Here is a 26,566-nt window from a genome sequence, read left to right on the forward strand (position 1 = left end):
GCATGATCCCAGAGTCCTGGGATCGAGCCCCGCATCGGGCTCCCTACTCCGCAGGAAGCCTGCTTCTCCCTCTGCCACTCCCCCTGCTTGTGTTCCCTCTCTAGCTGTGTTTCTCTTTGTCAAATAAATAAATAAAACCTTTAAAAAAAAAAAAGAGTAGAGAGGAACTTTCTCCAATAAAGGGCACTCAAAATACATAAATAACATATTCAATAGTGAAATATTGAAGGCTTTCTCATTTAAATCAGAAACAATGGGAGTGATTGATATGCTTATAATCTTGATTATGGTAATGGTTTCACAAATATACACATACATCAAGATGTGTCAAGGGACTCCTGGTTGGCTCAGTTGGTTGGGCATCTGACTGGATTTCTGCTTAGGTCATTATCTTAGGGTCCTGAGATTGACCCCTCTGGCTCTGTATTGGGCATGGAGACTGCTTAAGATTCTCTCTCTCCCTCTTCCTCTGCCCCACCCCCACAAAATTTGTCAAATTGTATCTTGGGCCTTTGAGGGAAACTTTTCATATAGTATCTCAAAGGAAAGACACCACTACTCTGACTAGTTTTGGGTTCTTTGCAATGCATTCCTATAGCTCCCAACACACTCACCTGGACACCATCCTGCTTTTCACCCATCCGAGGTTCTCTCCCTTTTTCCAAAAGGGAAATCACTGCTGGCTTTGAAATAGCAAGTCCTGCTCAAAGACATAGGATATTAAAAATGAATATAGTAGGGGCGCCTGGGTGACTCAGTCATTAAGCGTCTGCCTTCAGCTCAGGTCATGATCCCAGGGTCCTGGGATCGAGCCCCACATTGGACTCCCTGCTCTGCAGGAAGCCTGCTTCTCCCTCTCCCCCTGCTTGTGTTCCCTCTCTAGTTGTGTCTCTCTGTCAAATAAATAAATAAAATCTTTTAAAAAAAATGAATATAGTGTCAACTATACTTCAATTACAATGAATGAATGAATGAATGAATGAATGAATATTTTTTTTAATTTAGAGTTGGTTTAACCTAAGCAAATTCAGATCAAATTGTTCATCAGAAGAATGACGGAAACAGCAAATCACCATTTGGCAAATACCAGAGTAATAATTGCTGCATGCAGCAAACGTTGATGGAACCTAAAATATAGGGGAAGGTATCATGAGAAAGAGGACAGATACAGAGTCTTCACAACAAGCTACTTAATGACTGCAGTGGTAAACTAGTGGCTTTATGGTGCAGAAGCCTGGAGAACACTACTATAACCAACAGATCAAATTAGCATTACTGGTAATAAGGGGCGCCTGGGTGGCACAGTCAGTTGAGTAAATGACTCTTAGTTTCGGCACAGGTTGTGATCTCAGGGTCATGAGATCGAGCCCCATGCCAGGCTCCACACTGAGTGCAGGGTGTGCTTGAGACTCTCCCTCTCCCTCTGCTTCTCCCCTCTGTGCTTGCTCGCTCTCAAATAAATAAGTAAATCTTTTAAAAAATAGCATTAATAAGTACACAAACATCAACCAAATGGGACTAAAAAATAAATAAATAGATGGTAGATCTATCAAGATGGTAGGCTTAAAGCCAACCATATCACTAATTCCATTGAACAATGACTTACACATTGCAAGTGCAGTTGGCTGAATAATAACCCCAAAGATATCAAGTCCTAATCCCTGAAATCTTTAACTATTATCTTATATGGTAACAGAGGCTTTGCAATATGATTGAAGATGGTGAGACTGTGACAATATATTGGATCATCTGGTAGGCTATAAATACAATCACAAGTATCCTTGGGTCTGTGATGGGAGAAAAGGGGTAGTGCAGAGAGAGATATGAGATAGATCTGCAGAAGAGAAGGCCATTTGAAGACTGAGCAGAGACAGTTTTAAGATGCTAGCCTTGAAGATTGGAATGATGCAGCCACAAGCCAAGGAATTTGCAGCAATCAGAAGTTGGAAGAGGCACGGAATGGATTCTTCCTTACAGTCTGCAGAGGGAGTGCAGCCCTGCAAATACCTTGCTTTTGGGATGCTGGCCTAGAATTGTGAGAATAAAATCCCATTGTTTTAAGCCACTTTGTGGTAATTTGTTACAGCAGTCATAGGAAACTAACAGACCAAGAAAAAGGCAGAGATTGTCAGATTGGATTTTAAAAAGGCAAGATCCAACTATGTTCTGCCTACAGAAACAAATCTAAACATAAAGACACAAACAGGATAAAAGTACAAGTATGGAAAAGAACATATGTTGCTAAAACTAATCAAAAGATTGTTTCAAAATTCATAAAACCAAAGTTGGTAACAGTGCAACACCAAATCCAGTTAAGAGTTAGGAATTTCAACACTCCTTTCTCAAGGATTGATAGAACAAGTAGATAGAAAATAAGTAAAGATATCAAATGCCTGAATAGCATTACCAGTCAACTTGTCCTTGATGTTTGTAGCCCACTCCACCCAAGAAGAAAATACAGTCTTTTCAGGTGTACACAAAACAATTACCAAGATAGATTACAATATGGGTCATAAACAAGGTTCACTAAATTTAAAAGGATTCAAGTCATACAAATTATATTCTCTGGCCACAGTCATTCAGATTATATTCTCTGGCCACAAAATAATTAAATTATAAATAAAAAATATAGAACTATCTAGAACATCCCCCAAATATTTGGAAAAAAATAATACAATTCTAAATAGCTCATAGGTTAAAAAATTAAAATAAAGATATTAGGGGGTGCCTAGGTGGCACAGTCAGTTAAGTGTCCGACTCTTGGTTTTGGCTCAGGTCATGATCTCAGGGTCGTGAGATCAAGCCCTGCATCAGGCTCTGCGCTCAGTGAGGAGTCTGCTTCAGACTCTCTCTCTCTCTCCCTCTCCTGCCCCTTCTCCCCACATGTGCGCTCTCTCTCTAAAATAAATAATAAAACAAAAATCTTTAAAATAAGGATATTAGGATTAGTAATTGAAAGAAAATGAATACAACAATATTAAAATCTGTAGCTAAAGTTTTTAGAGGAAAATATGTAATTTATAGGTAAATATGTAGTTCTAAATGTTTATATTAGAAAAGGAGTAAGGCTCAAATAAGTGAACTCAGCTTTTACAGCAAGATACTAGATTTTTAAAAAGGACAAATAAAAAAATAATTTTAAAAAAGGGGCATAGTAGGGGCACCTGACTGGCTCAGTTGCAAGCATGCAATTCTTTACCTCAGGGTTGTGGGTTCGAGCCCCACATTGGGTATAGAGACTACTTAAAAATAAAGTCTTAAAAAAAAAAAGGCACAGTATTAAGAAGAAAAGAAATAATAATGATCAAAGCAGAAATCAATGACAGAGAAAAAATTAGAGAAAAAACTCCAAAGTTCATCTTTTGAAAAACTGATAAAGCTCTAACCCACTGGGGAAAAAGAGAAGACACAATTACCATCAGAAAGAAGAAAGATGGCATTACTGCTAATTCTACAGGTATTGAAAGGACAAAAAAAGTATTTAGAACATACCTATGTTAATAATTAAAAACTTAGATAAAATGGACAGATTCCTTGAAAAACACAAATTACTAAGGCTCACATACAAAGAAAATGAGGTGATGTCAGTAAGATATTGGAATAGGAGGTTCTAGCTCTTGACCCTCAACAGAAACACTAATTTAACAACTATCCATTCATGAAAATACCTTCATAAGAGCTCCTGAGTGCAGGTGAGAGGTCATAGCACACCAGTGGAACAAAGAAATAAGACAAGACATACTGAAAAGGGTAAGGAGTACAATTTAATTTTATTTACATCACTTCTTCCTGAAATTGGCACAGCACAGAACCAAGAGAAATACTCTTGGTCTACAAGTTCTGCAGGGAGTAAACAAAAAATTAAATGAATGTCCAAACTGTCCCAGCCTTTCAGGGTGCTACTTGAGAGGTCTGCTTCTGTCTGTCACACCTCACACAAAACAGAGGAAACTGGCATGGCTAGATCACCTAGGGAGTAACTAGGAACACAGGGCCAGGGGCTCTCAACAACCAGCAGGCAGCCCTCAACAAATGGCCCATGGATGAGCCTGAATGACATTATGCTAAGTGAATAAGGTAGATACAGGACAAATATTTCATGATACCACTTATGTGAGGAATATAAAATAGACTTATAGCATAGAGTAGAATGGTGGTTGGCAGGGGCTTGGGGGATAGGGAAATGGGAAGTAATTAGTCAAAGAGTACAAAATTTCAATTATATAAGGTAAGTCCAGAGATCTACTGTACAGCATAGTGCCTGTAGTTAAAAATACTGTATTGTAGGGCGCCTGGGTGGCTCAGTTGTTGGGCGGCTGCCTTCGGCTCAGGTCATGATCCCAGAGTCCTGGGATCGAGCCCCACATCAGGCTCCCTGCTCGGCGGGAAGCCTGCTTCTCCCTCTCCCATTCCTCCTGGTGTTCCTGCTCTCACTGTCTCTGTCAAATAAATAAATAAAATCTTTAAAAAAAAATACTATATTGTATACTTAAAAATTTGCCAAGAGGGTAGGTCTTAGGTTAAGTGCTTTTATCTCTCTCACACACACACATCATCATCATCATCGTCAAGAGGGCAGATCAAGGTGGCCAAGCGGATTGGTGGCAGTGGCCTTGCAGAGATGCAGATTTTTGTGAAGACCTTGACCAGCAAGACCATCACCCTTGAGGTCAAGCCCAATGACACCAGTAAGAATGTCAAAGCCAAAAGCAAGAGAAGGAGGGCATCCCACCTAACTGGCAGTATCTGATTTTTGCCAGCAAACAGCTGGAGGAGAGCTACACTCTCTCAGATTACAATATCCAGAAAGAGTCCGCTCTGCAATTGGTGCTATACCTGCAGGTTGGCATCATCAAGCCTTCCCTCCACCAGCTTGCCCAGAAATACAACTGCAACAAGATGATCTGCCGCAGATGTGTTATGCTTGCATGCACCCCAGCACTGTTATCTGCTGCAAGAAGTGCAGCCACACCAACCCACTTATGCCCCCAAGAAGAAAGCTCAAATGAGGCCCCTCTGCTAGCTCCTCCTTTGCCTGCAGGGTGGCCTCCTGCCTGAGCCCCAAGGCCTTTGGGCCTCAATAAAATTTCTCTTTCATTGACTGGAGCAGTAAAAAAATAAATAAATAAAGAGGGCAAGAGGAAACTTTTGGAAGTGATGTACATGTTCATGGCATAGATTGGTGTGATGGTTTCACAGGTATAAACTTATATACAAACTTATCAAGTTGCATACATTAAATATGCACAGCTTTGAGCCCTATGTGGGGCTTGAGCTCATGACCATGAGATCAGGACCCGAGCTGAGATCAAGAGTTGGATGTTCAATCAACTGAGCCACCCAGGTGCCTCAAATATGCACAGCTTTTTGTATGTCAATCATACTTTAATAAAATGATTATTAAAAAGGAAGAAAACGATCATCTGAGTAGCTTCATATCTATCAAATTGAATTTGCAGTTAAAAAATCTTTCCTTTGACGGAGTGCCCGAAAGCCTGCCTCCGAGGGCCAGGCCACTAGGAGCAGCCCCGCGTCCCGCAGGCCCTCGCCCTCTCCGCGTCACGGCCTCTAGGTGCAGTGCCCCCTAGGGCCTCCCGCTCCGGCTGAGGAGGAAGGTGCTGGTCCTTCCTGCCACACAGGCCCGTTACCCGCCAGCCGATTCCCTGCCCGGCGCCCGCCCCGCCACCCTCCGGAGGAGCCTGACGCCGCCGCCTCTCCGTGCTCCGCAGCCACATCTCCGCCTGGACTGAGGACCCGCCGCCCCTCGCTCTCGCCGCCTCCCGTGTCCCGCCTGCGCCCCGGCGCCATGAGCGCGCGCCTGCCGCTCTTCCTGCGCGGGCTCCGCCGTCTGCAGCCGCCCCCGGGCCCGCCGCTCCGCCTCCGAGCGCCCTGTCGCGCCAGCAGCAGCGGTGGCGGCGGCGGCTGTGGCGGCGGGGAGGGCCTGCTCGAGCAGCGGCGGCTGCGGGACTCCCAAGTCGGGAGCAGCCGCGGCCAGGGCAGCCAGGCGCCCCCCGCGCGGGACTCGATCGTCAGAGAAGTCATTCAGAATTCAAAAGAGGTTCTGAATTTATTGCAAGAAAAAAACCCTACCTTTAAGCCGGTGCTTGCTATTATTCAGGCAGGTGACGATAACTTGATGCAGGAAATAAACCAGAATTTGGCAGAGGAGGCTGGTCTGAACATCACTCACATTTGCCTTCCTCCGGATAGCAGTGAAGCCGAGATTATAGATGAAATCTTGAAGATTAACGAAGACACCAGAGTACACGGCCTTGCCCTTCAAATCTCCGAGAACTCGTTTAGCAACAAAGTCCTCAATGCCTTGAAACCAGAAAAAGATGTGGATGGAGTAACAGACATAAACCTGGGGAGGCTGGTCCGTGGAGATGCCCATGAATGTGACATCTCACCTGTGGCCAGAGCTGTGATTGAACTTCTTGAAAAGTCAGGTGTCAACTTAGATGGAAAGAAGATCTTGGTAATAGGAGCCCATGGGTCTTTGGAAGCTGCCTTGCAATGCCTATTCCAGGGGAGAGGGTCCATGACAATGAGCTCACAGTGGGGAACACCTCAGCTTCAAAGCAAGCTTCATGAGGCTGATATTGTGGTCTTGGGCTCTCCCAAGCCAGAAGAGATTCCCCTTTCTTGGATACAACCAGGAACTACAGTTCTCAACTGTTCCCATGACTTCCTGTCAGGGAAGCTTGGAGGTGGTTCTCTTGGGGTACATCTTAGTGGTCTCATTGCAGAGAATGATGTGAGTCTCCTTGCTGCAGCTCTGCGGATTCAGAACATGGTCAGCAGTGGAAGGAGATGGCTACGTGAACAGCAGCATGCAAGGTGGAGACTTCACTGCTTGAAACTCCAGCCTCTCTCCCCCGTGCCAAGTGATCTTGAGATTTCAAGAGCACAGACTCCAAAAGCTGTGGATGTCCTTGCCAAGGAGATAGGATTGCTTGCAGATGAAATTGAAATCTATGGCAAAAGCAAAGCCAAAGTATGTTTGTCCCTGTTGGAAAGGTTAAAGGATCAAGCAGATGGAAAATACGTTTTAGTAGCTGGGATCACACCCACCCCTCTCGGGGAAGGGAAAAGCACAGTGACAGTTGGGCTCGTACAAGCAATGACCGCACACCTGAACATCAACTCCTTTGCCTGTCTCAGGCAGCCTTCTCAAGGACCAACTTTTGGAGTTAAAGGAGGCGCTGCGGGTGGCGGATATGCCCAGGTCATCCCCATGGAGGAGTTCAACCTTCACTTGACCAGGGACATCCACGCCATCACCGCTGCCAATAACCTGCTGGCCGCCGCTATTGACACAAGGAAACACTCAAACCGATAAGGCGCTGTATAATCGACTTGTTCCTTCAGTGAATGGTGTCCGAGAGTTTTCAAGCATTCAGCTTGCTCGGCTGAAAAAACTGGGAATAAATAAGACAGATCCAAGTGCACTGACGGAAGAGGAAATGGGTAAATTCGCCCGTCTCGACATCGACCCCTCCACCATCACATGGCAGAGAGTATTGGATACAAATGACCGACTTCTACGAAAAATAACGATTGGGCAGGCACCCACAGAGAAGGGGTATTCCCGGCAGGAAAGGGCAACCTTTTCTCACCTCGCGGATGGCATCCAAAGGACTAGCCATGGCCCTCTGAGTGTGCACAGGCCTGGTAATGGAACATCGGCGAGTCCTGGGTCCTGCCCTCTCTGATCTCTACAGGTAAGCTGGGGTCGTCAGAAATCAGGGCCACTGACAGGTAAAAATGCGGATCAAAGCCAGGCATCACCAGCATCAAAAGTAAACGTGCATCACGAAACGTGACACCAAAGCCAGCAAAGGGACGCTCACAATGGCCAAGGAAAAGAAGATGGCAAGTCCTGTGGGAGGAGTTTTTACAAAGAATACCATCGGTATCCTCAGAAGACTGAGAGAGCCTTCATACAAGGAAAAATGCCTGCTGTGAAAAAAAGAGGTGAAAATCTTGGAAGGAAAACCATGAAGTGAAAATAAAAATCGAGTTTGTGGACTGAATAAGAGAATAAGCCTTAAATGAATTAGAGAGGGCAGGGCAAGCCTAGGAATTCTGTCTGAACACGGTACGAAAGGGAAAGCTGTAGCAAATGTAAAGAAAAAGGCCAGAGACATGGGAAACCTATCAAGAAGTTCTAATATGCATCTCATAGGAGGTCCAGGTGAGAGCAACAGAAGGGAGGCAAGAAGGTGTTCAGGGAAATAACAGAAAGCAAATGCACTGGCTTGATGGAAAACATGAATTTGCACATTTGAGACTCTAACAAGGGCCACGCAGGATGAGTGTAACACTCACACCAACACTAAGGGTGCAACAAAATTCCAAAGAACTGCCGCAGACAAAAAAGTCCTGGCTGGTCCCTCAGGATCGAGCCCCGGGTGGGCATCAGACTTCTCACCAGCAGCACTCAATGCAAAGTGGCCCTGGGAAATGGATTCCGACTCCTGAAGGAAAAGGAGTTTTCAGGCTCCTTGAGGAGAAGAAAAGCAACAACAGTCGGGCGCGCTGAGTAGAAGATGCAAAAGCAGTAGGGACAAGTCGGACACGTCAGCAGCCGCTGCAGGTGTGAATGTCACGGTCGTGAAATGCAGAGACCCGAAAGAAGAGACCATTTTGACATCATAAAAAGTTAAGCTCTTGAACATGAGAAGTGGACACATAGAAAAACATCAAAAGACCAGTAACAGAGTGGGAGGGAATGTTTGCATTAGCTATAATGAAAGAGTAATGCACCAGACTTAAAAAGAGCTTCCACGATGTGCTACTCCCATACTCTGGCGCTCCGTGCGGCCTTCACTGCTCACCTTTACAGCCGGGGCTGCCTGGGGGCGCCTGGGGGGGCTCAGGCGGTGGGGCGTCTGCCTTCAGCTGGGGTCATGATCTCAGGGTCCTGGATGGAGCCCCGTATCGGGCCCCGCTCAGCGGGGAGTCTGCTGCTCCCTCTCCCTCTGCCCCTCCCCCTGCTCATGCGCATGCTCTAATAAATAAAATCTTAAAAAAACAAAACAAAAAAAATCTTTCCTTTATCAAAAATCCAAGGACAAATGGCTGGGAAATTTTACTAAACATTTATAGAAGAAATAATACTAATTCTAAAACTCACTCTTCCAGAATGGGAATACATCACAGGTCATTCTATGAGTCAGCATTATCACAATACCAAAATCAGACAAAGACATTACAGGAAAAGACTAATATCTCTTATGAACATAGTTTCAAAAATTCTAAACAAAATTTTAGCAAATCAAATCCAACAATATATAAAAAGTATAAGAAATCATGATCAAGTGGGTTTTTATTCCAGAAATGTAATGTTAGTTTATAATTCAAAAATTAATAAAATTGTTCCTGGTAACAGAAAAATCAAATTCAATATATTAATTAAAAACAAAGTGCTGATTTCAAAAAATGTAGAAAAAGCACTTGAAAAAAATCTAACATACTTTCCTCATATAACTCTAAATAATGAGATGAGGAATACAATGGGATATCCTCAATCTACCAAAAACCTGCAGCTAACATTGTTCATAATGGTGAGTAACTGAATGCTTTCTCCCTAAAATCAGGAACAAGGCAAAGATGTCCATTCTCACCACTTCTAATCAATACTGTAAATACTAACCCATCCAATAGGGCAAAATTAAAAGAAAAAAAAAAAAAAAGCAACCAGAACAAAAAGGAAGAATCAGTCTCTCTTCAAAATGGCAAAATCTTCTACAGAGAAAATCCTATTGAATGTACAAAAAACTTACTAGCAAGTGAGTTCAGCAAAGTCAATTTTATTTCCTACCAAATCAATTGTATTCCTAAAATGTAACAACAAACAACTGGAAATTAAAACTAAAAAAAAAAAATTACAATAGCATCAAATATATAAATTACTAGGTGTAAAAATCTGACCAAAAATGTATAAAATTTGTACAAAAAAACTACAGAACACTGGTCGAAAGAAATTAAGTAACACCTAATGGAGATATATACATCATATTCAAGGGTTAGATGACATAAATGTTAAGATGTCAATTCTGGGCGCCTGGGTGGCTCAGTCATTAAGCGTCTGCCTTCCGCTCAGGTCGTGATCCTGGGGTCCTGGGATCGAGTCCCGCGTCGGGCTTCCTGCTTCTTGGGAGCCTGCTTCTCCCTCTGCCTCTCTCTCTCTCTCTCTCTGTCTTTCATGAATAAATAAGTAAAATCTTAAAAAAAAAATGTCAATTCTGCCCAAACTGATCTATAGCCAACACAATCCCAATCAAAATTCCAGCAGCCTTCTTGTAGAAATTGGTAAACTCACTCCAAAATTCATATGGAAACAAAAGACTTAGAACACTGAAAACAACTTTGAAAATGAACAAAGTTGGAAGGCTTATATTTCCTGACTTCAAAGTCTAAGTGACAGCAATCTAGACTGTTATTGCCTTTGAGACAAATTAATGGAACAAAATACAGAGTCCAGAAATAGGCCCACACATATATGGACAAGTCAATTTTTGCAGAGATAATTCATTTGAGACAGGGTAGTTGGGTCAACAAATAGTATTGGAACAACTGGATATCAATAATTAAAAACATTACTTTGGATCCATACCATTGAGTCATTTGAAGTTTATCCTAGAATGAATATAGATCCAACTTCCTTCCCCCATCCGGCTCTCTTCTTCCTCTCCTCCTCCTGCCTTTATTTCAAGAATGGATACCAGTTATCCCACAATTATCAATGAAACTGCTAATATCTGTAAGATGCCACTTTCAAAGTATACCAAATTTCCTTATTTTTTTGGATCTATTTCTAGATTATATATCCAGTTCATTCTGTTCCATTGGTCTGATTATGTATCAGTACGCTATTCTTTTAATTAGGGCTAGTACTCACTCACTGATCCTTTTTTTCCCCCCAGACTTCACTTCTATTATTTTTTTAATTTTTAAAAAAGATTTTATTTATTTGAGAGGGAGAGAGAACACAAGCAGGGAGAGCGGCAGAGGGAGAGGGAGAAGCAGACTCCTTCCTTGCTGAGCAGGGAGCCCGATGTGGGGCACCATTCCAGGACCCTGGGATCATGACCTGAGCTGAAGGCAGATGCTTAACCGACAGAGCCACCCAGGTGTCCCTCACTTTCTATTCTTATATGTTTATTTTACTGTACAAATTTTAAGATAATCTAATTTTTATTTTATTTTTTAATTTTTTTTAAAGATTTTTATTTATTTATTGAGAGAGAGAGAGAGAATGGCAGAGAGCATGAGAGAGAGGAGGGTCAGAGGGAGAAGCAGACTCCCTGCTGAGCAGGGAGCCCAATGCGGGACTCGATCCTGGGACTCCAGGATCATGACCTGAGCCGAAGGCAGTCGCTTAACCAACGGAGCCACCCCGGTGCCCTTTTTTTTTTTTTTTAAAGATTTTTATTTATTTATTGAGAGAGAGAATGGTAGAGAGCATGAGAGACTAATTTTTAAAAGTTGCTATTTTTTTTAAAAGATTTTATTTATGTATTTGACAGAGAGAGACACAGCGAGAGAGGGAACACAAGCAGGGGGAGTGGGAGAGGGAGAAGCAGGCTTCCCGCTGAGCAGAGAGCCTGATGTGGGGCTCGATCCCAGGACCCCAAGATCATGACCTGAGCCGAAGGCAGATGCTTAATGACTGAGCCACCCAGGTGCCCCCAAAAAGTTGCTGGTATTTTTATGTGAATCTCACATAACTGATAAAATGACTTAGGGAGAATCGGTACCTTTATGAAAGGTATTTTCCTTTCCAAGGTTATGGCATGTCTTTCCATTTGTTGAAATCTTCTTTTATGACCTTCAGTAGTAATATCCCAAGACTGTTTTGCATATTTCTTACATTGTTTCAAGATATTTTATCTTATTGGTTGCTTACTTAAATGATATTTTCTTTCATTAAATTTTTTTATTTAAATGTACATATTCATTTCTTAATTTTGCACCCAATTTCTGTTCCTTTTTAAGATTTTATTTTTAAGTAATCTCTACCCAATGTGGGGCTCGAATTTACAATCCTGAGATCAAGAGTTGCATGCTCTACCAACTGAGCCAGCCAGGCACCCTTCACCCAATTTCTTAATAGTTTTATCATTTAAATTTAAATGCAAAGAAACTGTGGTGAAATAGTCACAGGAAGGATCTTTGAGAGATGCAGTGTGCTTTATTACATCCCAAAGACACTGTGGCCTGGGGAAAACTGGAACAAATTAGCAGACTGAATCTGGTCTAGAGTCACTGAGGAATGGCTTAATCCTCCTTAAACAGAATTTCCCTGGGGCACCTGAGTGGCTCAGTCGTTAAGCATCTGCCTTCAGCTCAGGTCCTAAGCTCAGGTCCTGATCTCAGGGTCCTGGGATCGAGCCCCGCATTGGGCTCCCTGCTCAGTGGGAAGCCTGCTTCTCCCTCTCCCACACCCCCTGCTTGTGTTCCCTCTTTCTCTCTCTGTTAAAGGAATAAAATCTTAAAAAAAAAAACAAAACAGGATTTCTCTGAGCCAATGTTTTCTCTTCAGGAACTGCAGTTACAGTGCCTCACCTAGAATCTTTTACCCCAAATTCTAATCTATGGTAGTCAATCTTGCCTCTTAATTATTCCCTAATCCAGGGCTTCTCAAACCAGCTACAGGAACATTCCCTAAACAACAGAGTAAATGCCTACTTTGAGAATCTGACACAAAAACAGGAGTCCCATAAAAACAAGTTCCTTTAAAATATTTCTTCCTATCTACACTTAAAATCCACATGAATTTGGTATTCTATGCAATAATAAATTTATCTTTTATACTGTTTTACAGTATTTATTATATAATTATATAAAATTACTTCTATAATTACATAATTATATTAAAATCCTGTTTAATATTATTTATTATATTAATTAGATCAATTATTTAGCTTTATGTCTTCCAAATTTTCAAGTAAAATGGCATCCAAGAAGAAATGCCATTATTGGGGCGCCTGGGTGGCTCAGTCAGTTAAGCCTCAGACTCTTGGTTTCCACTCAGGTCATGGTCTCAGGATCCTGAGATCAGGCCCCAATGTGGGGCTCCCTACTCAGCACGTGGAGTCTGCTTGAGATTCTCTGCTTCTCACTCTCCCTCTGCCCCTCTGCACGCTCCCACATGCTTGTGCTCTCTCTCGCTCTCAAATAAGTAAATAAAATCTTAAAAAAAAAAAAAGACATCTTTATTTTCACCATTTTACAGTGGAAGAAATGAGGATCAGGGGTCACAAATCCCTCTCACTCACATTCAGAAAATGATCACACATGCTCTCTCTGCACTCTCATACAATCACATCCTCCATGGAGCATTTCACTCAAAACATGTCACACTTGCAATCACACTTAAGGTCATACATCGCCAGAATCCCCTCTGGACAAACCTATGCACATCCCCAGCTATGACCTAGAATGCCAGTGTGTCCCCTACATATACCAGGCCAGGCCTGCTTCTAATACACCCAGGCCTCACCTTCCACACTCCAAACTGTTTGAAACCAGACTCAACCCCACACAAAAGCATAAATCATGCATCTGTGCACTCCTAGGATGAGCAAGTGCTCTCCAAAGTCTCTGGCACAAGCTGGGTGACCCCCATTTAGGTCAGGCTGGGCACTGAGATATTTCAAAACAACCTCCCCCTCTCCAAGTAAGTTTGTTGTTTTTTTTCTCCCCCAAATCAATACAGATTTTATTGCATCTTTAAAATATCACAAATAGAGCAAGATGGCGGAGGAGTAGGAGACCTGGATTTCGTCTGGTCTCAGGAATTCAGCTGAATAGGGATCAAATCATTCTGAACACCTACGAACTCAACAGGAGATCGAAGAAAAGAATAGCAACAACTCTCTGAACAGAAAAGCAACCACTTACTGGAAGGTAGGACATGCAGAGAAGTGAATCCGCGGCGATATTCGGGAGGACAGACGGCGGGGAAGGGGGCCTCTGTCGGCCGCTTCTGGCAAGTGATAGAGCCGCGGAGCACAAAATCCGAACTTTTAGAAATCGGCTCCGCTGAGGGATGTCGCTTCAGTGGCTAAGCAGGGGGTGGAACCCTTGTGGGACAGTGTGGTCTCAGGACCCTCGGGGTCACAGGAAGACGGGGGGTGCCTGAGTGCAGCAGAGCTCCCAGGTATCGGAGCGGGGAAGCCGGCTGCAGAGATGGAGCGGAGGTGCGGGGTCTCAGCTCGGGGTTGCCATAAACTGTGATCCGCGGTACACAAGCGGCAGAGCCGGGGAGACTCCCCTTCCTCCCCCGGGAGGAGCGGCGTGGGAGCTCACCGCAGGGATCTGCTGGGTTTGGAGACTCCACACGGGGTCGGGTGCCAGAGATAGACTCTTGGTCACAGTCCGGGTGAGCACAGAGCGTGGCTGGAGACCAGGGAGATGGGAGTGACTGACTGCTTTTCTCTGGGGGCGCACTGAGGAGCGGGGCCCCGAGTTCTCAGCTCCTCCAGGTGGAGATTGGGAGGCCACCATTTTCACTCTCATCCTCCAAAGCTGTACCGAGAGCTGACATGGAACAAAAGCTCCCGAGAGCAAACCGGAGCAGATTACTTAGCCCGGACCGGCAAGGGCAGGGCAATTCCGCCTCCAGCAAAGACATCTGGGAACCAGGCAACAGGCCCCGCCCCCAGAAGATCAGCACGCACAGCTAGCCAAGACCAAGTTTACCGATCAATGAGAACGGCAGAACTCCAGTGCTAGGGGAATACTGCACATAGAATTCATGGCTTTTTTACCATGATTTATTAGTCTTTCAAAGTTAGTTTTTTTAACTGTTTTTTATTTTTCTTTTTCCCTTTTTCAACCAACATCTTATCAATCCCTTTTTTAAAAAAAACATTTTTATTTTTCATTTTTAGAGTGATATTCTATCCCTTCATAGTAGTTACCCTTACTTTTGGCATATATATATAAGTTGTTCTCTCTTTAAATTTTGAGATACAGTTTCTTCTAACAGATCAAAATATACCCTAAATCACTAGTGTATGGCTTTGTTCTAGTCTCCTGCCTGATCACATTCTCTCCCTTTTCTTTTCTTTTTTTTTAAATCTTCTTCTTTCTTTTTTCAAACAACTTATCAATTCCTTTTATAAAATCTTTTATAATTTTCATTTTTAGTCATATTCCATCCCTTCATTGTATCAACCCTTATTTTATACATATGTCTTTCTTTCTTTAAAATTTTAGGAGGCACTTTCTTCTAACAGACCAAAATACACCCAAATTCTAGTGTGTGGCACTGATCTATGCAGTAGCCTGATCATATTTGATCATATTCTGTTTTTTTGTTTTGTTCTGTTTTTGTTTGTTTTTATTTTTCTCTTTTCTTTCTTTTTTCTTTCTTTCCCTTTCTTTTCCCCTGGTTTCAGGTCTTTTCTGATTTGTTTAGAGTATATTTTCTGGGGACATTGTTATCCTGTTAGCATTTTGTTCTCTCATTCATCTATTCTCCTCTGCACAAAATGACAAAACGAAAAGAATCACCTCAACAAAAAGAAGAAGAGGTAGTACCATCTTCCAGGGACCTACTTAATATGGACATTAGTACGATGTCAGACCTAGAGTTCAGAATCATGATTTTAAAGATACTAGCTGGGCTTGAAAAAAGCACGGAAGTTATTAGAGAAACCCTTCCTGGAGAAATAAAAGAACTAAAATCTAACCAAGTCAAAATCAAAAAGGCTATTAATGAGGTGCAATAAAAAAGGGGGGCACTAACTGCTAGGATAAATGAGGCACAAGAGAGAATCAGCGATATAGAAGACCAAATGATGGAAAAGGAAGAGGTTGAGAAAAGGAGAGATAAACAACTACAGGATCACAAGGGCAGAATTCGAGAGATAAGCGATACAATAAGATGAAACAACATTAGAATAATTGGGATCCCAGAAGAAGAAAGAGATAAAGGGGCAGAAGGTATATTGGAGCAAATTATAACAGAGAACTTCTCTAGTGTGGGGAAGGAAACAGGCATCAAAATCCAAGAGGCACAGAGAACCCCTCTCAAAATCAATAAAAAATAGGTCAACACCCCAACATCTAATAGTAAAACTTACGAGTCTTAGAGACAAAGAGAAAATCTTGAAAGCAGCTCGGGAGAAGAGATATGTAACGTATAATGGTAGAAACATTAGATTGGCAACAGACCTATCCACAGAGACCTGGCAGGCCAGAAAGGACTGGCATGATATCTTCAGAGCACTAAATGAGAAAAATATGCAGCCAAGAATACTATATCCAGCTAGGCTGTCATTGAAAATAGAAGGAGAGATAAAAAGCTTCCAGGACAAACAAAAACTAAAGGAATTGGCAAACACGAAACTAGCCCTACAAGAAATATTGAAGGGGGTCCTCTAACCAAAGAGAGAGCCTAAAAGCAGCATAGACCAGAAAGGAACACAGACAATATACAGTAACAGTCACCTTACAGGCACTACAATGGCACTAAATTCATATCTTTCAATAGTTGCCCTGAATGTAAATGGGCTAAATGCCCCAATCAAAAGACACAGGCTATCAGATTGGATTAAAAAACAAGACCCATCGATATGCTGTCTGCAAGAGACTCATTTTAGACCCAAAGACACCCCCACATTGAAAGTGAGGGGGTGGAAAACCATTTACCATGCTAATGGACACCAAAAGAAAGCTCAGTGGCAATCCTTATATCAGACAAATTAGATTTTAAACCAAAGACTGTAATAAGAGATGAGGAAGGACACTATATCCTACTTAAAGGGTCTATCCAACAAGAAGATCTAACAATTGTAAGTATCTATGCCCCTAACATAGGAGCAGCCAATTATATAAGGCAATTAATAACAAAATCAAAGAAACACATTGACAACAATACAATAATAGTGGGGGACTTTAACACCCCCCTCACTGAAATTGACAGATCATCTAAGCAAAAGATCAACAAGGAAATGACTTTAAATGACACACTGGACCAAATGGACTTCACAGACATATTCAGAACATTCCATCCCAAAGCAACGGAATACACATTCTTCTCTAGTGCCCATGGACCATTCTCCAGAATAGATCACATCCTAGGTCACAAATCAGATCTCAACCAGTACCAAAAGATTGGGATCATTCCCTGCATATTTTCAGACCATAATGCTTTGAAACTAGAACTCAATGACAAGAGGAAAGTCAGAAAGAACTCAAATACATGGAGGCTAAAGAGCATCCTACTAAAGAATGAATGGGTCAACCAGGAAATTAAAGAAGAATTAAAAAAATTCATGGAAACCAATGAAAATGAAAACACAACTGTTCAAAATCTTTGGGATGCAGCAAAGGCAGTCCTAAGAGGAAAGTATATAGCAATACAACCCTTTCTCAAGAAACAAGAAAGGTCTCAAATACACAACCTAACCCTACACCTAAAGGAGCTGGAGAAAAAACAGCAAATAAAGCCTAAACCCAGCAGGAGAAGAGAAATAATAAAGATCAGAGCAGAAATCAATGAACTAGAAACCAAAAGAACAGTAGAACATATCAACAAAACTAGGAGCTGGTTCTTTGAAAGAATTAACAAGATTGATAAACTCCTGGCCAGACTTATCAAAAAGAAAAGAGAAATGACCCAAATCAACAAAATCATGAATGAAAGAGGAGAGATCACAACCAACACCAAAGAAATACAAACAATTATAAGAACATATTGTTAGCAACTCTATGCCAGCAAATAAGATAACCTGGAAGAAATGAATGCATTCCTAGAGATGTATCAACTACCAAAATTGAACCAGGAGAAATAGAAAACCTGAACAGACCTATAACCACTAAGGAAATTGAAGCAGTCATTAAAATCTCCCAACAAACAAAAGCCCAGGGCCAGATGGCTTCCCAGGGGAATTCTACCAAACATTTAAAGAAGAATTAATACCTATTCTCCTGAAACTGTTCCAAAAAATAGAAATGGAAGGAAAACTTCAAACTCGTTTTATAAGGCCACCATTACCTTGATCCCAAAACCAGACAAAGACCCCATCAAAAAGGAGAATTACAGACCAATATCCTTGATGAACATGGATGCAAAAATTCTCACCAAAATACTAGCCAATAGGATCCAACAATACATTAAAAGGATTATTCACCACGACCAAGTGGGATTTATCCCTGGGCTGCAAGGTTGGTTCTACATCCGCAAATCAATCAACATGATACAATATATTAACAAAAGAAAGAACAAGAATCATATGATCCTCTCAATAGATGCAGAAAGAGCATTTGACAAAGTACAGCATCCTTTCTTGATCAAAACTCTTCAGAGTATAGGGATAGAGGGTACATACCTCAATATCATAAAAGCCATCTATGAAAAACCTACAGCGAATATCATTCTCAATGGGGAAAAGCCGAGAGCTTTCCCCCTAAGGTCAGGAACTCGGCAGGGATGTCCACTATCACATATTATTAGAAGTCCTAGCCACAGCAATCAGACAACAAAAGAAATCAAAAGCATCCAAATTGGCAAAGAGGAAGTCAAACTCTCACTCTTTGCAGATGATATGATACTTTATGTGGAAAACCCAAAAGACTCCACCCCAAAGCTGCTAGAACTCATACAGGAATTCAGTAAAGTGGCAGGATATAAAATCAATGCACAGAAATCAGTGGCATTCCTATACACCAACAACAAAACAGAAGAGAGACAAATTGAGGAGGGATCCCATTTACAATTGCACCCAAACCATAAGATACCTAGGAATAAATCTAACCAAAGAGGCAAAGGATCTGTACTCAGAAAACTATAAAATACTCATGAAAGAAATTGAGGAAGACACAAAGAAATGGAAAAACGTTCCATTCTCATGGATTGGAAGAACATTGTGAAGATGTCAATGCTACCTAGAGCAATTTACACATTCAGTGCAATCCCCATCAAAATACCATCCACATTTTTCAAAGAAATGGAACAAATAATCCTAAAACTTGTATGGAACCAGAAGAGACCCCGAATAGCCAGAGGAATGTTGAAAAAGAAAAGCAAAGCCGGTGGCATCACAATTCTGGACTTCCAGCTCTATTACAAAGCTGTCATCATCAAGACAGTGTGGTACTGGGACAAAAACAGACACATAGATCAATGGAACAGAATAGAGAGCCCAGAAATGGACCCTCAACTCGATGGTCAACTAATCTTTGACAAAGCAGGAAAGAATGTACAATGGAAAAAAGACAGTCTCTTCAACAAATGGTGTTGGGAAAATTGGACAGCCACATGCAGAAGAATGAAACTGGACCATTTCCTTACACCACACACAAAAATAGACTCCATATGGTTGAAAGACCTAAATGTGAGACAGGAGTCCATCAAAATCCTAAAGGAGAACACAGGCAGCAACCTCTCTGACCTCAGCTACAGCAACTTCTTCCTAGACACATTGCCAAAGGCAAGGGAAGCAAGGGTAAAAATGAACTATTGGGATTTCATCAAGATAAAAAGCATTTGCACAGCAAAAGAAACAGTCAACAAAACCAAAAGGCAACCGACAGAATGGGAGAAAATATTTGCAAATGACATATCAGATAAAGGGCTAGTATCCAAAATCTATAAAGAACTTATCAAACTCAACACCCAAAGAACAAATAATCCAATCAAGAAATGGGCCGAAGACATGAACAGACATTTTTCCAAAGAAGACATCCAAATGGCCAACAGACACATGAAAAAGTGCTCAACATCACTTGGCATCAGGGAAATCCAAATCAAAGCCTCAATGAGCTACCACCTCATACCAGTCAGAATGGCTAAAATTAACAAGTCAGGAAATGACAGATGTTGGTGGGGATGCGGAGAAAGGGGAACCCTCCTACACTGCTGGTGGGAATGCAAGCTGGTGCAACGACTCTGGAAAACAGTATGGAGGTTCTTCAAACAGTTGAAAATAGAGCTACCATATGGTCCAGCAATTGCACTACTGGGTATTTACCACAAAGATACAAACGTAGGGATCTGAAGGGGTACGTGCACCCCAATGTTTATAGCAGCAATGTCCACAATAGCCAAACTGTGGAAAGAGCCAAGATGTCCATCGGATATGGATAAAGAAGATGTGGTATATGTACACAATCGAATATTATGCAGCCATCAAAATGAATGAGAGCTTGCCATTTGCAATGACGTGGATGGAACTGGAGGGTGTTATGCTGAGTGAAATAAGTCAATCAGAGAAAGACATGTATCATATGACCTCACTGATATGAGGAATTCTTAATCTCAGGAAACAAAATGAGGGTTGCTGGAGTGGTGGGGGGGTGGAAGGGATGGGGTGGCTGGGTGATAGACACTGGGGAGGGTATGTGCTATGGTGAGCGCTGTGAATTGTGTAAGACTGTTGAATCACAGATCTGTACCTCTGAAACAAATAATGCAATATATATTAAGAAGAAAAAAAAAAGAAGCAGATAGCAGGAGGGGAAGAATGAAGGGGAGTAAATCGGAGGGGGAGATGAACCATGAGAGATGATGGACTCTGAAAAACAAACTGAGGGTTCTAGAGGGGAGGGGGTGAGGGGATGGGTTAGCCTGGTGATCGGTATTAAAGAGGGCACGTTCTGCATGGAGCACTGGGTGTTATGCACAAACAATGAATCATGGAACACTACAACAAAAACTAATGATGTGATGTATGGTGATTAACATAACAATAAAAATTTAAAGATAAAATAAAAAATCACAAATACATCTGAAAAATCATTTGGCATCTTGCTGTTTTTGTAGCTGGACAACTTAGATCTTATTCATCAGCCTGCTGAACTCTTCCTTTTTCAGAAACAGATACCATCCAAAAATATTTTGATATCCTTGTTTTTAACTGTTGTAGCTTGCTGAATCAAAGCAGCTGAGTTTGATGCAAGTCCAGTGTCATTTCCTTCAAGAATTAACTCATCTTGGGGTGCCTAGGTGGCTCAGTCGTTGGGTGTCTGCCTTCGGCTCGGGTCATGATCCCAGGGTCCTGGGATCAAGCCCCGCATCGGGCTCCCTGCTCCGCGGGAAGGCTGCTTCTCCCTCTCCCACTCCTCCTGCTTGTGTTCCCTCTCTCACTGTGTCTCTCTCTGTCAAATAAATAAAATCTTTAAAAAAAAAAAGAACTAACTCATCTTTCTGGACTTGAAATACAGAACAAGCAACACCTGGCCTCATCCCAAACCTGTGGATAATATTTTTCACCCAGGAAATTTCAACAAGAGAACCATTCTCCTGAATAACAACGTTGATGGGGAAGTGAGCATACACAAACCTCATCTTGCAACGGAAGCCCAGTGTAACGCCTTGATTATGTTCTATACCCAGATAATGGGAAAAATAGCCAGTTTTTTTCTATTTCTCCACCACTTGCGGACTCTGAGCGTCTCCTTTTTCTTTCCAAGAAGACTGAGTTCTACATTGATGTGATTGAAGTCACCTCACAAGGTTCCTCTGGGGCCCTTTACAGTTAACAGTGCATCCCTTCAGAGTGATGTTGACTTTTCTGGAATGGCGACAGTGTGATTGCTGAGAATGGTCTTCATTCCCACAGTAGATGTGGCAGAAAGTGTCTCAGTTCCACTGTTTTGGGACTCATAGCCTGAACTACATTTTCCAGAAGGCTATGCTGCTGCAACTTCACATTTCATGGAATATGTTCTTCTGAGCTTGAATAGGCAAGTTGCTGAAACCTATGAAGCATTGCACTTCAGGCTGGGTCGGAGTTCTTTGCTTCAGGCTCAGTCTTGTGGAAGAGAGGGACTGACGACCCAGCTCTGGTTGTCCCCTTATTCTTGGAGCACTGGACTACACTTCATGGAAGCCTTAGAGGTTCCATGCTTTCCGTTGGAACTCAGCCATCTGCCAACCTGAGGAGCCTTTTGTGGAGCTCCTGGAGGCATGATGTTGTGCTAGGCAAGGCCCAGGGCTGCCCAAAATGTGGAATCTCAGTGCAGGAGCAGACAGGGCTTAGGCCTGTGTGGGTGGAGGCAACAGAACAAGTCAGTGGAAAGATCCTGTATGCAAGACTTTTTTTTTTTTTTAAGATTTATTTATTTGACAGAGAGAGAGAGAGAGAGACAGCGAGAGAGGGAACACAAGCAGGGGGAGTAGGAGAAGCAGGCTTCCCACAGAGCAGGGAGCCCGATGCGGGGCTCGATCCCAGGACCCTGGGACCATGACCTGAGCCAAAGGCAGATGCTTAATGACTGAGCCATCCACGCGCCCCTATGCAATACTTTTTTTTTTAAGCAAATGTTTTCTTTTTTTTTTTAAGATTTTATTTATTTATTTGAGAGAGAGAATGAGAGACAGAGAGCACGAGACAGAAGAGGGTCAGAGGGAGAAGCAGACTCCCTGCTGAGCAGGGAGCCCGATGTGAGACTCGATCCTGGGACTCCAGGATCATGACCTGAGCCGAAGGCAGTTGCTTAACCAGCTAAGCCACCCAGGCGCCCCCCTATGCAATACTTTTAAATCCACCTATGACATCTGCCTCTTAAAAGCAGCATTTATACCATTTACACTTAATGTAGCTACTGAAATATTTTGATTTAAATATGCCATTTTATATTTCACTCCGTGTTGCATGTTTCCTTTTTCTCTCCTTTATGTTGGATTTTCAAAATTATTATTCCAACTTTTCCCTTTACTAGTTGGTAGGTCCTTTTAGTCACTGCTCCAGGAATTGTCATACTTACCAAAATACAAGGTTTTCAATACTCTTATTCTCCTCTCAAGTAATGCATTTAATTACATTTGTCCCCTTAGACTTAAAATACAAGATCAATAACTGCATATCTCTGTATGTATACAATTACTGAACTTAATGGACACTCTTACCCAAATTACAGTACAATTTTGTTTGGTTTGTTAGTGTTCATTTACATTTACTCGTAACACTGATACAAGTGGTGTTCAGAAAAAAGTTAGGTCTTATCAAAGAAAAACAAAGCAAGATGCTACTTACAGGTGGTAAATAAAGATTTTTTCATTAATAACTACCATAGTAGGGAAGAGAGTCCAGTGTAAGTAGCTCAAATTCCCTGAAACAAAAGGCAGGAGACCTTTTTTCTTTTTTTTCAAGATTTTATTTAAATTTCAGTTAACATATAGTGTAATATTAGTTTCAGGTGTAGAATTTAGTGATTCATTACACTACCCAGTGCTCATCACAGGTGCCCTTAATACACATCACCTAATAACCCATCCCAACACCCACCTTCCCTTCAGTAACCTTCAGTTTGTTCTCTATAGTTAAGAGTCTGTTTCCCGATTTGCCTCTCCTTTTCCTCTCCATGTTCATCTGTTCTGTTTCTTAAATTCCACGAGTGAAATGACATGGTATTTGTCTTTCTCTGACTGACTTACTTCCGTTAGCACAATACTCTAGCTCCATCTGCGTCATTGCAAACGGCAAGACTTCATTTGTTATGGCTGAATAATATTCCATTATATACACACAAACATAGATAAACCACACTTTCTTCTTTTAAAGATTTTATTTATTTGAGAGAGAGAGAGAGAGAGCATGAGCAGGGGGAGGGGCAGAGAGAGAGGGAGAAGCAGACTCTCCACTGAGCAGGGAGCCCGGGGCGGGTCTAGATCCCAGGTCCCCAGGATCACAAACCGAGCTGAAGACAGACACCCAACTGAGCCACCCAGGTGCCACTATATATGTAAGCCACATCTTTATCCATTCATCAGTTGATGGACACGTGGGCTCTTTCTATAATTTGGCTGTTGTTAATGCTGTTATACACATCAGGTGCATGTATTTCTTCAAATCAGCATTTTTGTATCCCTTGGGTAAATACCTAATAGTGCAATTGCTGGATCATAGGGTAGTTCTATTTTTAACTTTCTGAGGAATCTCTATACTGTTTTCCAGAGTGGCTGCACCAGTTTGCATTCCCACCAACAGTGTGAGGGTTCCCCTTTCTCCACATTTTTGCCAACACCTGTTGTTTCCTGTTGTTGATTTTAGCCATTCTGACTGGTGTCAGGTGATACCTCATTGTAGTTTTGATTCGTATTTCCTTGATGATGAGCGATGTTGAACATCTTTTCATGTGTCTGTTAAGGGCAAGAGACTTTTTAAATGCTGGGTTGTTGCTAAAAAAAGACACTGCAGGGTATTAAGTTGGTTCATGTGAGTAGGCCACCTGGGTTTGCTAATCTGCACTTATCCAGAGGAGAAACAAATCTCTCATATCTTTATGACAGGAGCTACTTGTGCAAACTGGAGAAAGCTGCCCACCAAAGTTAGGCCCTTACCCTCCCACAGGGACTAAGGCCTGAGCAGGAGCTATCTATTCAAAAAGCTTGAATTCCCAGGTCCTACAGAAGACAGGGGTGGTAGAAGATCTACATCTTTTTTTCTTTTTTAAAAGAATTTATTTATTTATTTATTTGAGAGAGGGGGGTAGAGAGCACAAGAGAGCAGGGGAGCAGCAGAGGGAGAGGGAGAAGCAGGCTCCCTGCTGGGCAGGGAGCCCGATGTGGGGCACGATCCCAGGACCCTGTGATCATGACCTGAGCCTAAGGCAGATGCTTAACAGACTGAGTCACCCAGGTGCCCTGAAGATTTATATCTCAAAGGGGCAGAGAAAAGCTTTTTAAAATAACTGCTCTAAGAAAGGGGTCATGGACCTATTGCCTGTTACCAGATTTTGGCTGGAACAAACAGAATATTCTCATGGGAGCATTTGAGCTTTCTGAGGCAGGCATTTTAAGAGGAATGGGGTCATCCTAGGGACACAGCCTTAACATACTAGCAACCAGGGCATAGTTTGGTTAAGTCTCTTAGTGCAGACATATGTGGAGTTGTTTGTGTCAAGAAGTTCTGCAGTTTTCAGCTTTCTATCATAAGATGAAATAACTAGGAAAATATTTTGTCTTGATAGGCAAAATATTTATGATATTAGCTAAAATAGTGTTTCACAGAGATAAGCATTTTTAGTGATATGTAGACCTGTCCTACCATTACAAGAAGTTTAGCATCCCTGGCCCTTGGATAATAAATTCTATTAGCACCTTTCTGTCATCGTAACAATCAAAACATGTTCCCACACATTTCCAAATCCTCCCTAGAGGGGGACATGATCTCCCACTAGGAATCACTTACTCTGTGATAAACTGGAGTTTATCTAATCAGAAGAATATTTTTTCATTGAAATATAATTGACATACATTATATTAGTTTCAGGTATACAACATATTGACAATTCTATATATCACTCCATGCTTACCACAAGTGTAGTCACCATTCGTTACCATACATTATTACAACATTATTGACTATTCCCTATGCTGTACTTTTCATCTCTGTACCTTATTTATTTTACAGCTGGTAAGTCTGTACGTCTTAATCCCCTTTATCTATTTCACTCATCCCCCACCCACTCCCCCTCTGGCAACTACCAGTCTGTTCTCTCTATTTAAGAATCTGGTTGGTTGGTTGGTTGGTTGGTTGTTTTTCTTAGATTCCACATATAAGTGAAATCACATGGTATGTCTTTTTCTGACTTATCTCCCTTAATATTGTACCCTCTAGGTCCATTCATGTTGTTGCAAATGGCAAGATCTCATTCTTTTATATGGCTGAGTAATGTTTCATTGGAAAGATATTCATACCACCTCTTCTTTAGCCATCCATCTATCAATGGATACTTGGTTTGCTTCCATATCTTGGCTAGTAAAGCATGCTGCAATAAACATAGGGGTGGATATATCTTTCTGAATTAGTGTTTTCATTTTCTTTGGGTAAATAGCCAGTAGTGGAATTACTGTGTCATATTGGCATTTCTATTTTTAATTTTTTGAGGAAACTCTATATTGTTTTTCACAGTGGCTGCACCAATTTACATTCCCACCAACAAGGGTTCCCTTTTCTCGACATCCTCCCCAACGCTTGTTATTTCTTGTCTTCTTGATACAAGCCATTCTGACTGGTGTGAGGTGAAACCTTGTTGTAGTATTGAGTCACATTTCCCTGATGATAACTGCTGTTGAGCATCTTTTCATGTGTCTGTTAGCCATCTATATGTCCTCTTTGGAAAAATATCTATTCAGGTCCTCTGCCTGTTTTTTAATCAGATTGTCTTTCAGTGAATTACATAAGTTCTTCATATAGTCTAGATATTAATCCTTTATCAGATATATCACTTGCAGTATCTTCTCCCATTCACTGGGTTGCCTTTTTGTTTTGTTGATGGTTCCTTGGCTGTGCAAAAGCTTTTTGTTTTGGTGTAGTCTTAATAGTTTATTTTGCTTTCATTTCCCTTGCCTGAGGACATTTCCAAATATGTTGCTAAGGATGATGTCTAAGAGATTACTGTCTATGTTTTATTTTAGGAGTTTATGGTTTCAGGTCTCATAATTGGAAGAATTTCTAGAGATATGATGTTAGAGAAAGATAGCAACTGGTCTCTGAGTAAGGTTATCTCCCTGCAAGTAATTTAGAATTTGTCCTCTGAAATCATTGCCTCCTCTCACATACAGTTCTAGTGATTTAATTTCTACTCCTTGTTGATGAGG

General features: G+C 41.8%; 1 protein-coding gene and 2 pseudogenes across 1 annotated transcript; 2 read left to right on the top strand and 1 right to left on the bottom strand.

Annotated features, from left to right (window-relative positions):
- The first annotated feature begins 4,621 nt into the window (after positions 1 to 4,621).
- Positions 4,622 to 5,009, top strand: LOC113935648 (annotated as a pseudogene).
- Positions 5,010 to 5,771: 762 nt separating this feature from the next.
- On the top strand, positions 5,772 to 7,360 carry LOC113935598 (monofunctional C1-tetrahydrofolate synthase, mitochondrial-like). Its single transcript, XM_035725294.1, has one exon. It carries the CDS (start codon positions 5,807 to 5,809, stop codon positions 7,340 to 7,342), a length of 1,536 nt encoding a protein of 511 aa, XP_035581187.1. The 5' UTR covers positions 5,772 to 5,806; the 3' UTR covers positions 7,343 to 7,360.
- A 13,438-nt stretch (positions 7,361 to 20,798) lies between these two features.
- Positions 20,799 to 21,573, bottom strand: LOC118356463 (annotated as a pseudogene).
- Between the last annotated feature and the right edge of the window lie 4,993 nt (positions 21,574 to 26,566).

This window comes from Zalophus californianus, chromosome 17, assembly GCF_009762305.2.
Source record: "Zalophus californianus isolate mZalCal1 chromosome 17, mZalCal1.pri.v2, whole genome shotgun sequence".
NCBI classification, from domain to species: Eukaryota; Metazoa; Chordata; class Mammalia; order Carnivora; family Otariidae; genus Zalophus; species Zalophus californianus.

Bases quoted from the DNA above. Each gene is read 5' to 3' on its own strand.
- LOC113935598 (XM_035725294.1), top strand. From the start codon at position 5,807: ATGAGCGCGCGCCTGCCGCTCTTCCTGCGCGGGCTCCGCCGTCTGCAG.